The sequence below is a fragment of the Haliotis asinina genome, chromosome 1 (assembly GCF_037392515.1).
Source record: "Haliotis asinina isolate JCU_RB_2024 chromosome 1, JCU_Hal_asi_v2, whole genome shotgun sequence".
Lineage (NCBI taxonomy): Eukaryota > Metazoa > Mollusca > Gastropoda > Lepetellida > Haliotidae > Haliotis > Haliotis asinina.
The window spans coordinates 10,185,093-10,205,224 of NC_090280.1; the positions used below are offsets into that span (position 1 = coordinate 10,185,093).

The 20,132-nt window shown below is 41.1% G+C and overlaps 1 protein-coding gene across 1 annotated transcript; it reads right to left on the minus strand.

Moving 5' to 3' along the window:
* Nucleotides 1-6,299: 6,299 nt before the first annotated feature.
* On the minus strand, nucleotides 6,300-18,913 carry LOC137286849 (uncharacterized). The gene is made up of 7 exons (XM_067818864.1): nucleotides 18,350-18,913; nucleotides 13,058-13,138; nucleotides 10,813-10,863; nucleotides 10,347-10,520; nucleotides 9,659-9,691; nucleotides 9,195-9,335; nucleotides 6,300-8,551 (listed from the first exon to the last, which is right to left on the minus strand). The coding sequence occupies exons 1-7, from the start codon at nucleotides 18,446-18,448 to the stop codon at nucleotides 8,459-8,461; spliced, it is 672 nt and encodes a 223-aa protein (XP_067674965.1). The 5' UTR covers nucleotides 18,449-18,913; the 3' UTR covers nucleotides 6,300-8,458.
* Nucleotides 18,914-20,132: the final 1,219 nt, after the last annotated feature.

Below are 20,132 nucleotides of genomic sequence, written 5' to 3' on the forward strand. Positions count from 1 at the left end.
TACAGCTGTGTCAATACAGTTTATGACAATACATATTTATATTTCAAACCGGCTGCCTCGGTTGTTCTCCATAAGGCGTCGATGTCAGCACGAGGTACAGCCCATGTAGACAAAGGGTTGCTGCGCAAATCGAAAGTGTTACACGTTTTAGGATAATTTCTCAGTGAAACTGAACCATTTTAACATCGCAAACCGAAACATAAGTCTCATTAACCTCTCCAGACAATGACCTACTTTTCAGATGATCCGAATTTTCTCGTGTGAAAGTGTAAATTGACACCACAAACATCTCTGGTTAAACTGAATTCCAATTCCTTGTTTCTTAAGAAAATGGTATTTACAAATGAATTTCAATTTTAAACCTTAATTGCACCGTCATTCTCTACTTTATGTCGAGGTTGAGGCAGCATACCTATGGAATCACAGATTGCCGCTGTCTGATGAGGTCGTAAAACGATTTACAAGGCATCGGGCTCACTGGTGAAACCTGTTATGTGTTGTTTTGTGCTTACTGAGCGTAGTTCTGTAACGAACAATGAGGTTGATGTAATATCAGTTCCGTCAGAGACCGCTAAACGTTTCTAGCGGCAGAGCCTCGTTTTGACATTTCCACGATTTCCAGGTTTCTGTTTATCAGAGGTCGTTGTACGACATAGCATGCCGTACGACGTATTTACTAGGATTAGAAGGAGCTCAGTGTTGCAATATACAACTGCGTAGACTTATCAAATCACACTGATTAATATTTATCTATCCACTTAAATAACATAGTCTAAAAATACTGGACTGGTTATCGCATTAAGCTGCGCAGTAGGACAGAACCAAGTAAACAGGAAATGTAATCAATGTTTTGACATGTATTTAATCAGATATGTAGACTCATAAAAAATAAAACAGTTATGAAATGTGCACATTATATTGACTGAACTGTGTAAGATGTGAGGAATCGTCACATCTTTCTGGCCTGTGATAGAGATACTATGCTGGCTCGCCGCATGGAACACTGGGTAGGAGAGTGGAAAGCCTGCTGCCAAAATCCTAAAAGTGCAGCCAGGCTATTCTCGAAATGTTCGTAACATTACAAACTTCATAAGTCCGTTCTTAAGACATTGACTACAATCGAAGTTACGAATTCTTAGGGTTACAAACGTTTGGAGAAAAAGGGCTCTGACCATCTATTATACCAAATGTGACCCATCCTAATTATTACTTAATTAATAACAAAATATGCAGGAAATACACACCTGTAACAGTAAGATATAGCATGTTTTTCACTGTCTTCACATCTATAATTTAATGTTTTAGATTTACATACTAGGTTTATGGTCATGGTTTTTACGGTTCTTCGCTGTCCCTATATTATATTACAAAATCATAACCTGTTCAGAATCACGATGTGGCTAAACTATTACCGACGTGGCTACCAATCTTAAGTCACCCATTCCATCTGAGGTTTATGAGTAAAGTCCAGGCTATCTACCTTCAGTTGGTGGCGATCTACATCCTGTTTTTACATTCTATTGTCAAATTTGATTAAAATGTTTTACATTGAATGCTGGATTCAAATTGACATCTGTGATGATGTAATTGTTTTATCTTTCATCATCGACAGGTGTCTCATAATTCAAATGCGTGAATTATGAATTTATAACTTTGAAGTTAACGATACAGATTAGTAATATTGCCAATGTGACTATAAAGTGTAACCCACTCACTCACTCTGACCTATGTCGACAGTTTTGTAATCGCTTACAATGTCATTCGGTTTCTTGTTAATTTATAACTTTTAAAGTCACAGTAAGAATACAGCTATGAATACAGCTAGAATCGATGTAAAGCTGTACTTACTCACTGACGCCATACTGCCTACACAATACAACTGCACGTAACACCATAATACCTTTAACAACATTCTCCTTCTTCCTGACAGATAAACAGGACAAAAGCAACAATGGTTGTTCTGTATACCTGTATATCATTGTACAACCCATTTTATTGGTTCTCCAGTGTCAAATACACCAGCGATAAACAGGCTTATTCATATTTTCCTGGACATTATGTGAGCAGTGTCAAAGCTTATGTTATATTTTATCTTCGCTTTTCACGTACCCTTGTCAGCCAATATTTTCCTTGTTTGAACGTCCACTGAAAAGTTTTACTGGTTTGCATTACAACAATGATAACCTTATCACTGATAGCAGGGTCAGATATATCAGACACGCCCAAGGTGAGAGCTAAAGTGTCAAGTGATCCAATTCCTGAATAATCACAAAACAATGATATTGATATTGATATTGCGAGAAGGTTTCCTCAGCAAGTAAGTTAACCTAAACAATTTTGGAATCTACTACACCCATCCCGACTGGGACCACTACAATTCTGGAGTCTCTTCTGGGCACGAATAGAAACCAAAGGTCGGGTGCATGTCCGTGGGAAGATTTCATGCATTAATTGTTGTTTGGTTTTCTTCTCCTGTGAGGGGGAATCATTATCCAAAATCGATTGTAGTGTATCGTGTCAAATGTAAGTAATCCACGCAAGCAAGACCTTTTTTGAATATCCATTCTCGCCAAGCATCACCGGGGAGTTTGATTCATTTGTACACCTATCTTCAACACCTTGATACTATCCACACTCACTAGGCATCTGGAGGGGATTTCTATTTTGTGCACAAACATCAGGGGCGTCAGAAAACGTTCGCTCGTGACGCCGAAGACCCCAGTTCGATTCCCCACTGATGTACAATGTGTCCATTGCAGTAATAATGCTGGCGCATGGCTAAAAGCGATGAAAAGCTACAGTCACCCACTCATTTATTAATTGCAAGAATTATCAAAATATGAGACTCTCAGAAACACGATTTTTGAAACACATAATTTGCTACAAGAGGAGCCTTGATTCATTACATGCACAAAAAAATAATGATATATTACCTGTGAGAATTATTAAGTGACATTATGCCTACATATTTTTCCTGATATGATATGCTTTACCAATTGACTTAGTCGCCCTTGGGAGAGTCCCCATATATAGAACTGTCATCCACATCTCGACGGCCATGAACGCCCGCTAGGCTCGCTTTGGCTACATGTCATTTTCACCTTGATAACCAGCAACACCACTGTGAGTAAATGTCCAGACCTCCGTAACAATCAGCACTCACCGAGCATTTACTATCATGTTCCTTGTTTTCATACAATAAATGTCAAAACAGCTCAAACCAGAGAGTTTCAACAAATGGCTGAGCTGAGAGACATACACAGTTAAAATAATGACTACTCTCTCTGAACAGCGTTAAATTGTTAAAGGAAAGACCACTGCTGTATAATGTCATTGTAAATGCCATCTGATGGTGTTAACGTATTTTCATACTCTACTTGACAACTCGACCTGCCTCATGCTGACCCTAGTTTTTCGCTATAAAAATTATAAAACAAACTCAATGTAGAATATGTAGAAAAATCACTTTGCACGACACCTGTTGACACAATCTCGAGTTTTCAACCTCTGTGACCTTTTCATCATAATGGTAACACGTCAGATTTGTCTTGAACCATCCGTCCACGCGCGACGTCACGTCAGCAAGACAACCATTATCGGCTGACTTATCTGAGGAATCAATTCCTGACTGCCAGTTTGACTGCTCGGGTCATTCCCGTCTCACGTCTAATCAGTTACAGGAGTTCGGGTTGAGGAAGAAGTCATAGTGTGACCACTAATCTCATGGTACGGGTAATTCGATGTTTCTGGCTGACCAATCAGGGTCCATGATTGTGCAATGTCACTGTAAAACCCTTACTGATGCAATTTCCTCCACAGAGAGTACGTAGGACCCAAAACTTCCAGAGCATATGTAGTCGTGGTAGTCGTGGTAGTTTGTAATATTTGCTTATGGCTACATTTGACTATACTGCTGTAGGGATGGAGTAAATCCAGCTAGGGTCCATGCAGGTAGCAAAGGTACTGTAAGTCCCCATGGTCCCTAGTATGGTGATCTACCTACAGTTGTTGGCGATGTATAACCTACCTCTAACTCTAACTCTAACTCTAACTCACTCACACTCACCCACTCACTCACGTAAATCGAATTCTCCACCAGACCAATCATGCCCCATGACTATAGACATGTCACGGTAAAACCCCTATCAATGTAATTCGATATGCAAGGGGACCAACCAGAGCGCATGTTGTTGTTTTTTTAAAGACATTGTACAACCCTTACCAAACCGGATAATCAAACATTTCCTCCTACGACTGAACCCAACAGCAGTTAGCACAAAATATTTTCGTTAGGCTAATATCACATTCAGGGAACATGAAATAATACTACACATAAAACATTAATGACCCTGTTCGCTTCTGAATATAACAGCTAGCAGTCAGTTGCATGCCAAGCTTCACCAGAACGCAATAAATCGCGCACGAAATGGATATTTGATGTTAAGAGCAGTTTGCTACGACCTGCTCTTGCCACAACTGGGAATCGTCATCAAGACTGCTCAGTTTTACCTAATCTGTATCAGCAAACATGTCGCTATATTTGTTAATGAATCATCAAGCCACTAAAGCAGGCACGGATCCAGAAATTTGGGGTAGTGGTGGTTGTGTTTGGTTCTCTGGGTGTCCACATGATCCCCAGTTCATGCAGGAACATGACGAAACAATCTGGACTTACCGCTTAGTAAATGTCGTCAGTGGCATTGTATTACTCTGACACTACGCTTTCATGTCAACATTCTTCACTGTGTTAGGGTTGTATTCAAATTAAAGTCCCTCGCATAGTGTCGTTGACAGCGAACAATCACTTTAATGGCCTGCTGTGCATGCATAAATGCACTTCGTTGAAACTACCGACTCTAATGTATGTGCAGAGTTGCATTTGTGTTTCTCCAGTATATGGTTAGTGGTAATAATACTAGATAGTGTGACTCACCAGTCGTTCAACATGACGTGCCCTAAATGTTGAAGTGATGCTTCATACTTTATATCACACGATGTGGGAAATGCGTCTTGATGTTATGTTATATTTGATGATACGGGAGAGTGAATCAGTTAAGATTGCAGCCATATCCTGACTAACACAATTGTGTTCTTTAGATCATGTAATCACCAATAGACAGGGTTTCTGTAAAGACTTGAAAGCCCGGGGGACCATCAAGCTATGCACCCCACTCATGTGCGATTAAGAACCATTGTGAAATCATAGAATTTAATCGTTCTTGCACAAAATGTAATGAGGTATTGTTCAAGTAAATCACTCAGAAGATACTATCTATATGCAAACGACTGACATTGAAGGTTGATAATTTCCAACATTAAACACTGCCTTTGTTGAACGTCTTAAACCCTCGGCCAACATGGTTCACGGTCCCGGCAAAGGATATCACTTAACGAGCTATACCATCCTTGCATCCGACTTCATTTCTCAAGCAGTTCAGCAATAAATGTCTGCAAGCATTCATAAATTTGTTTTGTTTGTTTTGTTGGGTTTTTTTCAGGATGGCTCTAAATTTCAGAATTGATGGGTTAATTTTCTTTCAAGCGTGAAAAACGATCCCTCCTCGGCCTTTGTGAAAAACCATGATATACTGAGGGAAACAAATAACATCACATTATGTATCATACAAAGCTTATGAGCAAACATGGAAACAAATACAGGAACACTTGTACTTTCATGTGGTCCCTTATTTTTTCCTCAGTATATAGACTCCTGCTGCAGAATCCTCTCATTTGTTCTGAGGTAATAAATACAGGGTGTATGTAGTGTGTGGTGAAATATGATCTTCCATGGAGTAAGGTACAAATATGACGTTCTTCACGTAATGAGATTTTTGAGTCAGTTTTAATAGGGAGGAAAGCCCGAAATAATGCAGGGCCTCACATTAACCACTTTGATACATATCCACCAAAAACCGGAATGGTTCTGGCAAATCTCGAAAGTGGGGCATAACCGCATCATCCCTCGTCACTAGCGCTATTCACTAATGTGAAGATCCAGTTTAGAATTGGTCTCCAGGAACCCATGCTTACCGTAAGGACAACTGAGGGGATCAGGTGGTCAGTCTCACTGATTTGGTTGACACATGTCATTGTTTATCAATTTTGGATCACTGGATTGTCTCGTCCAGACGCTATTGTTTATATACCGAAGGCATATAGCTGGAATATAGTCCGACGTTAAACAAATAAACAAACAAACGAAATTGGTTCTTAGCAAACAAAAGTATCAAACAGATAGCGGACAAAGGTACGTTCTAACAGATAAAGGTACCACAATGATAGTGAATGAAAAACAAATATTATCTAAAAGGAATTTTTATTGACTTTTTGTGTAAAACAAGGTTCCAATATGAATATTGTTTGAATCTATTGGTAGGCACTGCTCTAAATAAAAAATAACTAACATAATACAACTAATCAGCCTACCACTCGACATACAAGCTTGTCCGTAGAAAACAGCCATGGTTTATTTGTTTATAATGGATCAATCGGGTCTGTAAAGCAGTACCACGATATGTTATTGCATATGATAATAACGCATCTTTAGATTATCTGATTAAAGCTTGCATATACCAACGTTATGCCATTGTAGTTGAGGTCCGACTAATCATACTTTCAAAACACATGGAACAAATCGTTTCTGAACTTACGTGTAATCAAAATTAACCAGAAGTGTATTTGACACAAACAACGTATTCTGACAACACTGCAGCTCACGGCCTCGCCTTGAAAGAGGTCTTGTGCATTCACTGATATGTGTACATTCAAAAAGGCAAAGTACGTATCGTTTAAAACATCGATACATTATACTACTTAAGGATAGCACGAGTGAAGAGACTGGGAAAGAATGCTTATTTGGTTGATAAATGATCTTTCACGGAAAATGAAGTCAAACGAATGTGCCGTAATTACAAACGCCATATGTTCCGCAGGGAGTGATTCATGACTGACGATTCAGCTGACTTCCTACTATCAAATACCGTGCCAAACATTGTTTGTCAATATGGCTCTCACAGTAAGGGGAGATAATTCCATTTGGACTAGCCCCTATGTTTTGTGAATACTACAAGGAGCACCCTTATTTCCTATTTGTCATTTTGCCAAAGTCTTCCTGTAGATAGCAACCTTGTTTGTACTTCTTACAGGCTCTTAGGTAGACATTTTATTCGCGAATGCCCGATAGGTTGCAAAGATATATATTTAGATAGTATTGAGGGCTTGCCCAACCTTTTCAGCAACAACTGTGTGCAAGCCCAGGCTATATTACAAAATGGTAGCTACGGCCCTGGTTTACACGGAGTCAGAGAGCTTTGATATTATTGCAATTGCGAGGAGTGCTTCGTCATAAACAGCAGTGAAATTTCTGGAAAATGATAAAAATGCCACACCAGTGTGATTCGGATCATTGTCAATGAGTGAAGTCAATGAAGGTGTACGAAGTACAAAGAACAATTTGAAGTTCTATCATGTGAGCTTCACAATAAACACATAAGGCTGATATCCACACATGAACTCCGTCATTTCAATAATCATACAAGCTGTACCAGAAAGTCGCGGAAATATGCGTCTAAGTCTTGGAAATCCACGTAAAACATTCATAATGAACAACCAATGTAGCCTCCATATGACTTTCACAGACAAAGAACAAACAGTACCCTTATCTAGTTCCTAGGCGGACATTATAAGCACTACTTACATACACCCAATGCCTATAATGCAGCGATTTAAACACATGTACATGGGTTCAGTATAAAACATGATGGACGCAATATAAGACATATACTACCCAAAATGACTTTCATATAGCTACATGTATTTCACAAATCCAAATTATATACAGCTTTGTGTACAAAATGGTGGGATTTATAACACCGCAATTGTCCTATATAGCTATATATGTGTTCAAGGGACTTTCCATTACGGTAGCAGGTTATACGTGGTCAGAATTGGGAGAGATGGGTAATAGTCGACAACAATGAGTGTGAGTGAGTCAGTGAGGGAGGGAGGGAGGGAGTGAGTGAGTAAAGTTATACGCCGTTTTAAGCAGTATTCCAGCAATATCACGGCGGGTACACCAGGAATAGGCTTCACACGTTGCATCCATGTGGGGATTAAAACCTGGGACTTCCAGCTGACGAGCGAGCGCTTGAACCAGTTTGCCACCCCACCACCACAACAATAACAGAGGACTCAGTTATGGAGGGGAATTATCTGCAGATACATTTTTGGGGAAACGTATATCAAGACGTCAGATATAGTTTGATAGTACACCTGGATTATCCAGGAACAAACAGGGGATCCTTATGAAGGTTGGTTAAAAAAGAGTCTGATTTAGAGAAGTTCCACTGTAAATATCCACAGTATATATAAAGTGTTGAAAAAGTTATGAACATCACCTATCAAGTAAATATTAAAAAGAATAAACAAAAGTGGCCAAATTTTTAGGAGAGAGTAAAAGTTAAGCGTCTTCCTTGATAAATGCCTTGGCTTCCTCCGTTGTGCCGGACTTCTTTCCCTTCCTTATTGAAGACTTCCGTGAAAAACAGCTCCTCTGAAGACACACATGATATAAGCATTCATTAGGTAACATAGGTCTACACTGAACGAGAGAGATAACATTGGAGAGTCTGTGTGGTACCCTGTATACAAACAACCCTTCAAAATATGTGCGTGTGTATGCAATCCAGACTGAAAGAATGTACACAATATTTTGAGAGTGGTGTGCGTGTGTGTGCTGTGAGAGAGGGGCATGTGGGACGGGTCAGTAGAGTTCGTCACATACGATATACAAGTGGGAACCGATGACATGTCAGCGAGAATGACCACCTGGTCGCCTCTTAGGAAAAGCCGAGTCGCCTTTTGTGGCAAGCATGGGTTGCTGAAGATCTGTTCTACTCGGAATCTTCACGGGTCCATACAGGCTTAGGTAGCTGATGACTACCAGTGCCAATACGAGTTTACAGGGAAGTACCAGAGTATACAGATGATCAGGAGAATCTTTAAGAAGTTGAAGTCCAAAGAGGTGAACTCAAAACAACATAGGCGTCGACAACAGTACATATGCATACAGCAGTGTTCGAGGAACAGCAGGGCTGTCATATATGACTCAATATTTGAGATAGGATTTTGAGAAACATAAATATCTATGACTTTTCTACAAACGTCTGGCTGACGAACAATAGCGATCAGCTTACACTTCTGTAACAAAAGCAGACGATGAAGATGCAGCCGATGATGCCGAGGATAATGGCGATGGGGATGACTGGGGTGATGTCGTAGTGGTCAGCTGGGTTAGGTGCTGGCACGGGGTTGTATTTGTCCACCGGCTTGGCCCCCTGGAGTTAAAAATGAAAGGCTAGACACGCTCAGTATGCGTATCAATCAACATGGCAACGGTTTGTACGTTACATAGGATAGTTCCGCAGGTATTCCCATCCTATGGACGATTGAGCCTCGGCCTGACAGTTACATGACTGTCGGTTACCCCGACCCCAAAACACAAAGTAATGCCCTTGTCTTATAATTATGCGTAAGTCTATGTCTAGTGATACTTAGTTCAATACATTAAAACGGCGTTTGTAAAACTGAGCCAAGAATGATCAATTTCAAAATAAACTAAGTTGGAACTAATACCCTGTAGCTAGTACGCTGTACTTACCTTCTGTGCAACAATGACATGCATCGCCATACCCTGCAAGAAGAGAATAGATCATGTGCTCACATAAATGAATCAACGAGAACGTCAAACCTATTAAATAGATTAAAACATCATGAAAACACTAACATCACGGCATCAATTACTTATGCATAAGAGCCTCCATGTGTAGCTTACATTTCTGCAGGTCATGTCTTCGCATGTGACTGTATTTCAAGCTCGGTGCTGCATATTCCGAATGAAGCATCTTTTAGAACAAAATTATGAAGAAAAGGGACGTGGAGGAATATGTGTATACAGCAGCTAGTGGACTCACTAGAGACATAGTACATTAAATAAGATATCAACATCAGTAATATGGAAATCATTTGGCGAAATGAGAAAACTCTGTCACTATTGTTATTAATTTTGTTCTGGAGATAAATGCTTCAGTGGTAAGTATGTCTTTCAATGTGCTCTAGTAACTATCAACTTTGGATTTGATTCTTTAAGAACAAGTGTAAATATACCTCTTAGCAGATAAGACTATATGATTCAGTAATGCGTTGGTACCTAAACAGCCAAACCAAATCAAATTTTTGTCACAGTTTCTTGCATAAAGTCTTGGTTTCATCACAGTTCCAGTATACATGGCACCTCAACAGAATAATTACCAACTGTTGGTTTTTTTTCAATTTTGCTATGCTCGTACCTGTCTCGCAGTGGCGCCCTGGCAGTTGAGGGCGAACAGGCGGAAACTGGCGTTGGCGGCGATTGTCAGGTTGCTGATGGTGCTGAAGCACACCATAATGTCGTCCTCGTGATCGTAGCAGGTGCCATGCCCGGATCGAACTGGACCTGACCATATTGCTTTAGTGTCGCAGTTCTGTAATGACAATGACGATGATGATGATGATGATGATGATGATGATGATGATGATGATGATGATGATGATGAAGAAAATGATGATTCAGTAGTGGGATGGTGGAGGTGGTGTGTTGATAAGGTGAATAAAATCAATATGCATAGTGAGTATTACCTCTAATATTTGTGTTATAATGATTGAAATAGTAATATTGTAAAAACCATTCATTGCTGCGGCGACTGTTGATGATGTTGGTGATAAGTATAGCGACAGACATCAGTATCACATGGAACATAGCAAAGATCAACTTACTGGGTCCGCAGAGTCTTTCTCCAGCACCATGAATGTAGGAAATACTCTGTTCTGTGAAAAAACAAACAAGATTAAAATATGACGTACGGTTACTTGATAGAACGTACTGTCCGTGTAGGTGTATTTCGGTACCGTGATCGCCTGACCACCGCCAGCTGCACACACATGCATGTGAGCGGTGTTGTATGTGGAGTAAACAGTGAAAGCAACATATTCGCTTCGCTGAACATTATTTTCTTGACAGAAATTAGATTCAGGAGCTTCTCCTGCGGCCTTGATTTCTGTCTATCTTAATCTATACCTCCTATCAAACGTTGAGACTTACACACCCACTGCCTGTAATATGTGTATACATGCAACAGTCAATGTCTACAAGCAGGCAATGTGTACAAACACTGAAATAACCAGTCAGTGTATATTACCTGTTATGTGTGTATACATGCTACAGTCAATGTCTACAAGCAGGCAATGTGTACAAACACTGAAATAACCAGTCAGTGTGTACACTGCCTGTTATGTGTGTATACATGCTACAGTCAGTGTCTACAAGCAGGCAATGTGTACAAACACTGATATAACCAGTCAGTGTGTACACTGCCTGTTATGTGTGTGTACATGACACAGTCATTGTCTACAATCAGACAATGTGTACAAACACTGAAATAACCAGTCAGTGTGTACACTGCCTGTTATGTGTGTATACATACTACAGTCAATGTCTACAAGCAGACAATGTGTACAAACACTGAAATAACCAGTCAGTGTTTATACTGTCTGTTATGTGTGTATACATGCTACAGTCAATGTCTACAAGCAGGCAATGTGTACAAACACTGAAATAACCAGTCAGTGTGTACACTGCCTGTTATGTGTGTATACATGCTACAGTCAATGTCTACAAGCAGACAATGTGTACAAACACTGAAATAACCAGTCAGTGTGTACACTGCCTGTTATGTGTGTGTACATGATACAGTCAATGTCTACAATCAGACAATGTGTACAAACACTGAAATAACCAGTCAGTGTATATTACATGTTATGTGTGTATACATGCTACAGTCAATGTCTACAAGCAGACAATGTGTACAAACACTGAAATAACCAGTCAGTGTTTATACTGTCTGTTATGTGTGTATACATGCAACAGTCAATGTCTACAAGCAGGCAATGTGTACAAACACTGAAATAACCAGTCAGTGTGTACACTGCCTGTTATGTGTGTATACATGCTACAGTCAATGTCTACAAGCAGGCAATGTGTACAAACACTGAAATAACCAGTCAGTGTGTACACTGCCTGTTATGTGTGTATACATGCTACAGTCAACGTCTACAAGCAGGCAATGTGTACAAACACTGAAATAACCAGTCAGTGTGTACACTGCCTGTTATGTGTGTATACATGCTACAGTCAACGTCTACAAGCAGGCAATGTGTACAAACACTGAAATAACCAGTCAGTGTTTAGACTGTCTGTTATGTGTGTATACATGCTACAGTCAATGTCTACAAGCAGGCAATGTGTACAAACACCGATATAACCAGTCAGTGTGTACACTGCCTGTTATGTGTGTATACATGATACAGTCATTGTCTACAATCAGACAATGTGTACAAACACTGAAATAACCAGTCAGTGTTTAGACTGTCTGTTATGTGTGTATACATGCTACAATCATTGTCTACAATCAGGCAATGTGTACAAACACTGAAATAACCAGTCAGTGTGTACACTGCCTGTTATGTGTGTATACATGCTACAGTCATTGTCTACAAGTAGGCAGTGTGTTCAAACACTGAAATAACCAGTCAGTGTGTACATTGCCTGATTCATTCAGTCATTGCACACATTGTCTAAAATCAATTAGACTGGGTTGATCTAAACTACAAACATTGCTGAAGAAGCCTCAGTGATCACAGAGCAACACCAATGCTAATCTTGTCTTCTCAATATTCCCTGTTCGAGAATCAGTCAATCTGTACAATAATTGAGCTAATTAATCAGGCAATATGCACAATGCCTGGGCATTTTAGACAATGTAAACAATGTACACATTGACTGTAACAGATATATACGGTTACATCGAAGATTGATTTTCCATTCATGTCTATATTTCTGGCATAATGTACACATTCCGTACCCGAACTGGCGCCTCATTACTGAGCATATCGTAATACTGAGTATACAGTCTCTTAGATGCTTGTATGATAACCACACAGAACACTTATTCCCAGTTCCCACCTTGTTGAACTTGGCGGTGAGGTAGTAGACCTCCCTTCTTTCGCCCTTGTGTACACTGAAGTCCGCAATGCTTGCGACATGCTGGAAAGAAAAAAATAAAAAGTAAGAGTGAATGAGTGAGTAAGTTGAGTTTTACGCTGCACTCAGCAATATTCCAGTTATATAGCGGCGGTCTGTAAATAATCGAATCTGGACCAGACAATCCAGTGATCAACAACATGAGCATCGATCTGCACAACTGTGAACCGATGACATGTGTCAACCAAGTCAGTGAGCCTGACCACCCGATCCCGTTAGTAGCCTCTTACTACAAGTACAGTCGCCTTTTATGGCAAGCATTGGTTGCTGAAGGTCTATTCTACCTCGGGACCTTCACGGGTCTGAAAAAGTAGGATATGCCAAGCGATACTGAATAATTATGTCCAACGATGTACGATATGCTCAGCGATATGTCCCGCTATACAGGGTGTGGCCAGCGATACCGGTATGCCCGGCGATACATGGTATGCCCGGCGATACATGGTATGCCCGACAATATAGGATATGCCAAGCGTTATAGGATAAGCCCTACGATACAGGTATGCTCTGCGATATAGGATATGCAAAGCAATATAGGATATGCCAAGCGTTACAGGATATGCCCTACGATACCAGGTGTGCCCAGCAATATAGGATATTCCCAGCACAAACCCTGGTGTGTTGAGCTTGTAGGCTAAACCAAAAATATATCACGCAGGTGGATACATTGGTTGGTTGATTATTTAACGCCGCACTCAGCAAGATTCCAACTATAACACGGCGGTCTGTAAATAATCTGGACCAGACAATCCAGTGATGATGTGCAGCGATACAAGGCTACGGATGCCCTAGGCTAACGCTTAGTCTCTGAACTATAACGATAGTCTTGCAATACTGGCAATACTGGCAATATTGGCTTTACATCTGGCACGGATTTGATAATATATAAATCATATCTTACGTTGCAAAGATACACGTAAAAGCTCAGTGAAGACATGGCAGGTGTAAATGGTGGGCCAATTATGAATCTTTGCACGACCACTTCAAACAAAGGGAGTCAGTGACGTCTTCGTGGACGACCTGCCGCGACAAACCCTCGACATGATTTTTTAAACGTTAAAAATAAAATATATCGTAAATATCATTTTCTTATCAAACAAGGAACTTGAATTGATTGTGCCTCTTGTCACGTTCACACAAGAAAATGCAGATAGGTTGAAAAGCAGGTCATTGTCTGAATTGTTTAATGAGACTCAGGTTTCGGTTTGACTTCTCTACTTCTAATATGCCACTCAAAGAAAAATCAATACTTGCTTCTTTTAAAGTCTTTAGCATTGCACGAAGACAAGCATGTCCCGAACCAGCCTGCTCCAATGAGGTATAAGTATTCCCGAGTGGCCTCCCCTTATCAATATTTTACGTTCGTTTTGAAGATCACATGGTGAAACACGGTATATATTCCAATAAATGTCACAGTTCGATTATTCAGCCGCCCGTAGCCACTGTCCTCTTTATCTCTCACACCTGGCTCTGGTCGGAAAAAAATATAATAGAAAATAACAGGAGAAATATTATTTGCCCTGAGACATCATACTGAACAAGGCTCTATCATTCTCAGGTCACCCTAGACTCCAACACCAATAAGTTTATGTCGTTTTGGTTTTGTTTTTTTTTTGTTATGAGATATACACTACTGAAAAGAGGTGTCATGCACGTTGCAATAACAAGCTTTGAATTTACGCTCAGCATTCGCATATTTAAATGATTGTCAGATGACGGCATCGCAGATGCATGTATAAAGGCTGTCTGAAATATGTGCATGTGCACGAAGAAGAACAATGATGCAGTCAGTAATCCTGGAGCAGACATTCCTTAACTTCGAACAGACATTTTGTAACTATTGATATACAATGGTGTATTGTAGTTTGAATATAGCAATTGTCGATCTATTGAGAAGCACGCCGTGCAGAGTTGCTTCCCTTGGCATGTAACGAGGCCGATCTTCGCTCATCTTCACTATACAACGTGACTGCTTCAAGTATGGTTTGCAAAATGTAACCGTATTTATTTATTTATTTATTTATTTATTTATTTATTTATTTATTTATTTATTTATTTATTTATTTATTTATTTATTTAAGATCAACACTGATTTTGTGCAAACAATGAATTGGCCGTGATATTTGGCCAGGACGGCCAGGACGTTGTAATATTTTTAGAAAGAGTAACCCCGGTCAACGATTCACTTTCAAAACACGGGAGAGGAAAACCAGCGTGTGTGTACCACAAGATCTTGGGATCTGTTGACAATGACTTGCACTCAGTCTGTTTAGACATGTTTGATCATTTTACATGCTTGTCTGATACCTAAACCTGAGAGTGCAGAGCTGCAGATGACCCTGGGCCACTGAGTTATGTACTTGTGTACTTGTGTCTCTAGTTTTCCTTTGAGTAACCAAATACATTATACCCTCCTCACTCAAACCAGAGACCATATAATGGAAAATAGACAGTATCAAGTGAGCATTTGCCCTTTTCCATTATTTGTGAAAATAGAATGTAGTTTAAATGCTGGTTTGCGTGTATTTTGTTTACATTTGATCTGTAATACAAGAAAAGACAAGAAAGTTGCCAAGTTCATGAAATGGAAGGACACAATATACTTCTGCTATTTTATCTATCCCGACTAACCTCCATCTGTAGCCCATGTGACTGATTACTTAAACCTCTGGTAGGTTCTTCTGAATGCTACAGGACGCAAACTATGATCTGACAGCATTACAAATATCGCCTGGAGGGATCCACATAGGCCAAGATACAACCGACTCGTGTCCACTTCCACTGATATACGTTACTGTTGCAGGTAGGAGTCTTCTACCCAGAGCATCCACCCTCACCCATCCTTCCTGAACACATCCACACACATATACACACAACCCGCTCTTCCCTTTCGTATCGTATACCCTGTCTATTCTTCTATCCGTCATCCCCTCTCTACCCGGTCATTCATTCATTCTGCATAAAAACCCTCTGCAAACTTGCCCTCCCATCGCAAGAGTGTCATTCATTAAGTCCTCGCAACTCCTCTCCCCCCCACCACTCTCTCCCCCCCCCCCCCCCAAAACCTGTCCTGAAATAGAGCCATGTAGAGACTCCAGGGCAGCATAGCTGCTTTCTTGTGCCTTATGATTGACACCAGGTAGAGATTTCAGGACAGTATATCTGTTCATCTGTACCTCCTATTTGTCACCATGTAGAGAGTCCAGGGCAGAGTAGCTGCTCCCCTGTACCTCATGACTGTTTTATGTACAGATTCCAACTACGTATAGCTGGTCATCTGTACCTCATGATGGTCACCGTCTAGCGATTCAAGGGCAATATAGCAGCTCATCTGTATCTCCTATCTGTCACCATGTAGAGAGTCCAGGGCAGATTAGCTGCTCATCTGTGCCTCTTTTTTATCACCATCTAGCGATTCCAGGGCAGTATACATGCTCATCTGTACCTCATGACTGTCACCTTGTAGAAATTCCTGGGCAGTATAGCTGCTCATCTGTACCACGTATTTGTCACCATGTCGAGACTCCAGGGCAGAATAGCTGCTCTCCTGTACATGATGATTGCCACCATGTAGAGACACCAGGGCAGTATTGGTGCTCACCTGTGCCTCTTACGTATCACCATCTAGCGATTCGAGGACAGTATAACTGTTCACATGTACCTCATGATTGTCACCATCTATCGATGCAAGGACAGTATAACTGTTCACATGTACCTCATGATTGTCACCATCTAGCGATTCCAGGGCAGTATAGCTGCTCTCCGTGCCTCATGATTGTCATCAGGTAGAGATTCAGGGAGAGTATACCTGTTCCCTGTACCTCATGATTGCCACCAGGTAGAGACCCCAGGGCGGTATAGCTGCTCATATATACCTCCTATTTGTCACCATACAGAGACTCCAGGGCAGTATCGCAGCTCATCTGTATCTCCTATTTGTCACCATACAGAGATTCCAGGGCAGTATAGCTGCTCCCCTTGCCTCATGATTGTCATCAGGTAGAGATTCCAGGACAGCATGACTGCTCCCTGTGCTTCATGACTGACACCAGGTGGAGACCCCAGGATAGTATAGCTGGTCAGATGTATCTCATGCTTGACACCAGGTAGAGACCGCAGCTCAGTATAGCTGGTCACCTGTACCTCATGATTGCCACCAGATAGAGATTTCAGGACAGACTAGCTGCTCACCCGTACCTCATGACTGTCATCAGGTAGAGAATCCATGGCAGTATCGCTGCTCTCTGTGTCTCATGGCTGTCACAACATGAATATTGCAGGGCAGTATATTTAGGTTCTCCGCAGTTCAGTTCTCCTGTGTGGATTCACCTGGATAATTGCTTTCCATGTGTATCAGCTGCCACTGATGAGCGGGCAACGTGTGACCTTGAGTGACCTGATTGTGCATCACCATAACGATGGCGAAAGCATGGCGGACTATATCACTCACGTACTGAGTATGACTTGCAGACCAACACAATATAACTGACATGTCACAGGGTGCAACATAAAACAACTATCTTCGGAACATCCCACACCCCACACCCCACACCCCACACCCCACACAAAACGTCCCTTAGATGCATGCATATCTCACATTAGACACAATTTAGTCTGCTTTGTTAAACTAATTGTGACAACATTTCGGAGACCTGAGAGTGAAAATACACAAGTAACAACATTTTCACAATCCACATTCACAGTGTTCATCTCAGTGAAACAACGCAGATGAACATGTTCAAGAGCATCTGTACACGGCATAGTAAAGGTCTGCATGTCTGTAGGGTCAATCTAATAAACAAGCTCTGGCGAAGGTTTGGTTCCAAGCCCAACATCTATTTTAAGCCTATTTGTTTATAAGTGATGCCATTTTCCTCTGTTCCCCTTGCTTCGGTGAGATTTCCCCCTGCACACAAGAATTGAATCATTGCCTAGTTGGAAACACGCCGATGCTCCAATGCTCACAACCCATCGGCTGTGTTTTGTGCGGGACGTTGATGGCATAACATTCTACAGCACTACAGTAATGAAAGACGAATCTATAGAATATATATAGCTCCTACACAACGGCGATAGCATTCTGCTGGTGTCTGTGTGATGCAAGAAACTCCGTGTACAGCCATGGCGATTTGACCTACATAGCAACGAGAACATGCATTGCCCATTGACAACAGAATACAACTACGTCATTTGAAAACATCTGCTTGTACTTACTGAAGGAGTGTCGACTTCCATAGATTTAAACAACTTCTCACATTCACATGCGCTGATTAATATCAAGCCGAATATCAAGGTATGTGTTAGGGCGGACATCTTGGAGACTGTAGCGTCACTTCTGAAGGTCGGGTAGACTGTCGCTCGTAGCGTCGACCACCTAGGTGCATTCAAGCTTGTCCGCTCGGGCTGAAGGACTGCAGTCGCGGTTAGCGTTCACTACGCTGGGTTGTATTGATTCAGGCGAGTCAATGCAGTGAATGACAAAACAAGCTTAGAGCCTGTCGTGACTAGCGGTTTCAATGTCACCTTAGCTTGCTGTGCAATACAGTCAACTGTAAATACACTGTAACGTATCTTATCTGAGGTCGGTGCAGGTATAGCTCTGTGCATGGAGACTGTGTTGAACACGCCAGCCCTCCACGTGCAGGTATTGGGGTAACACAGTGAAGGGTGAACGCGTGGCGGCTACCAGATGTCCGCAGCGATAGTTACCTCACTTTCAGCTACTGCATCTCCCGGATCGCGATGGCTGCATGTTTAAAGGAGCAGTCTGCCGAATGTGGGATGGTGCGTGTGGGGTTAAAAACAGAAATATTGCAGGATTCACGACAGTACGACAATGACGGAATACACTTCAGATACGGGATCAGGCAGCAGTGGTTAATAACACGAACAACCATCTAAACCCCGTCAGATCTCTGTGCAAGCTTGTAATGGTCGTCGACCACCCCAAGGAGGTGAAATTCTCCTCGGTACAGAAGCACGTATATAACGATACAACATGGCAGGGATTGTTCTATTACGTGTTAAAAGTGCCTTTGAGTAACTGACCTGGATATCAGTGCTATAAAACTGTTAGTAATATAATGATATTGTGACATCATATGGCAACTGTTGACAATTCTGTGACTCGGCACAGTGGTGGTTTTACAGGTATATCATCCAACATCCATACATAGTTCGTATAGATTTATATTTCGCTACGTTTGTAATGAAGGACACATATTTTTATGAGAAAGAAAACAGAACCATTATCATATTATTTGTAATTACTTCTTAAAGATGTAGGCTGTGAGGACAAATCTGTCAACAGATTGTGAATTACGAACGCCATATGGACATATTTACAACTTTTCGTTGATGAAACAGACAGACATGGGTTTAGCGTAGACAAAGGCTTTCTTTTCACGATGGGGTAGTCTAGTGGTTAAAGCGTTTGATCGTCATGCCAAAGACCCGGGTTCGATTCCCAACATGGGTACAATGTGAGAAGCGCATTTCCGGTGTCCCACACCGTGATATTGCTGGAATATTGCTAAACGCGGCATAAAACCAAACTCAGTCACCTTTTACGTACAAACCCTGTGAATGATATATCCTGCCAATAACCTGTGGTTGTCTGTATGAGTTTGGCTAAGCAGAACTAAACGTTCCTTACTGTGTGTTATATCTGATTGACATGCTGGTGAAGTGTACATAATACTATGATTACACAATGACATAAAGAAAGTGGTCAAATGTAGCAATCGGTACATTTAGACTTACCCTCTTTTCTAAAGTACACATTCTAGTGCTTTTGTTGGATTGAGGGTTGAATCCCAACCAGGATTTGAACCCACACCCTCAGAGTCAGGCACCTAATCGACAGTACATAAAGTCAGCCGCTTAACCCGCTCAGCCACAGCAATTTCCACAAAAATGGAAGTCGGACAACTGGTAGTCTAGACAGCGGACTTTGTGTACCCCTCTAATAAGTTTAAACTGGCAATGCTCCCAAAGC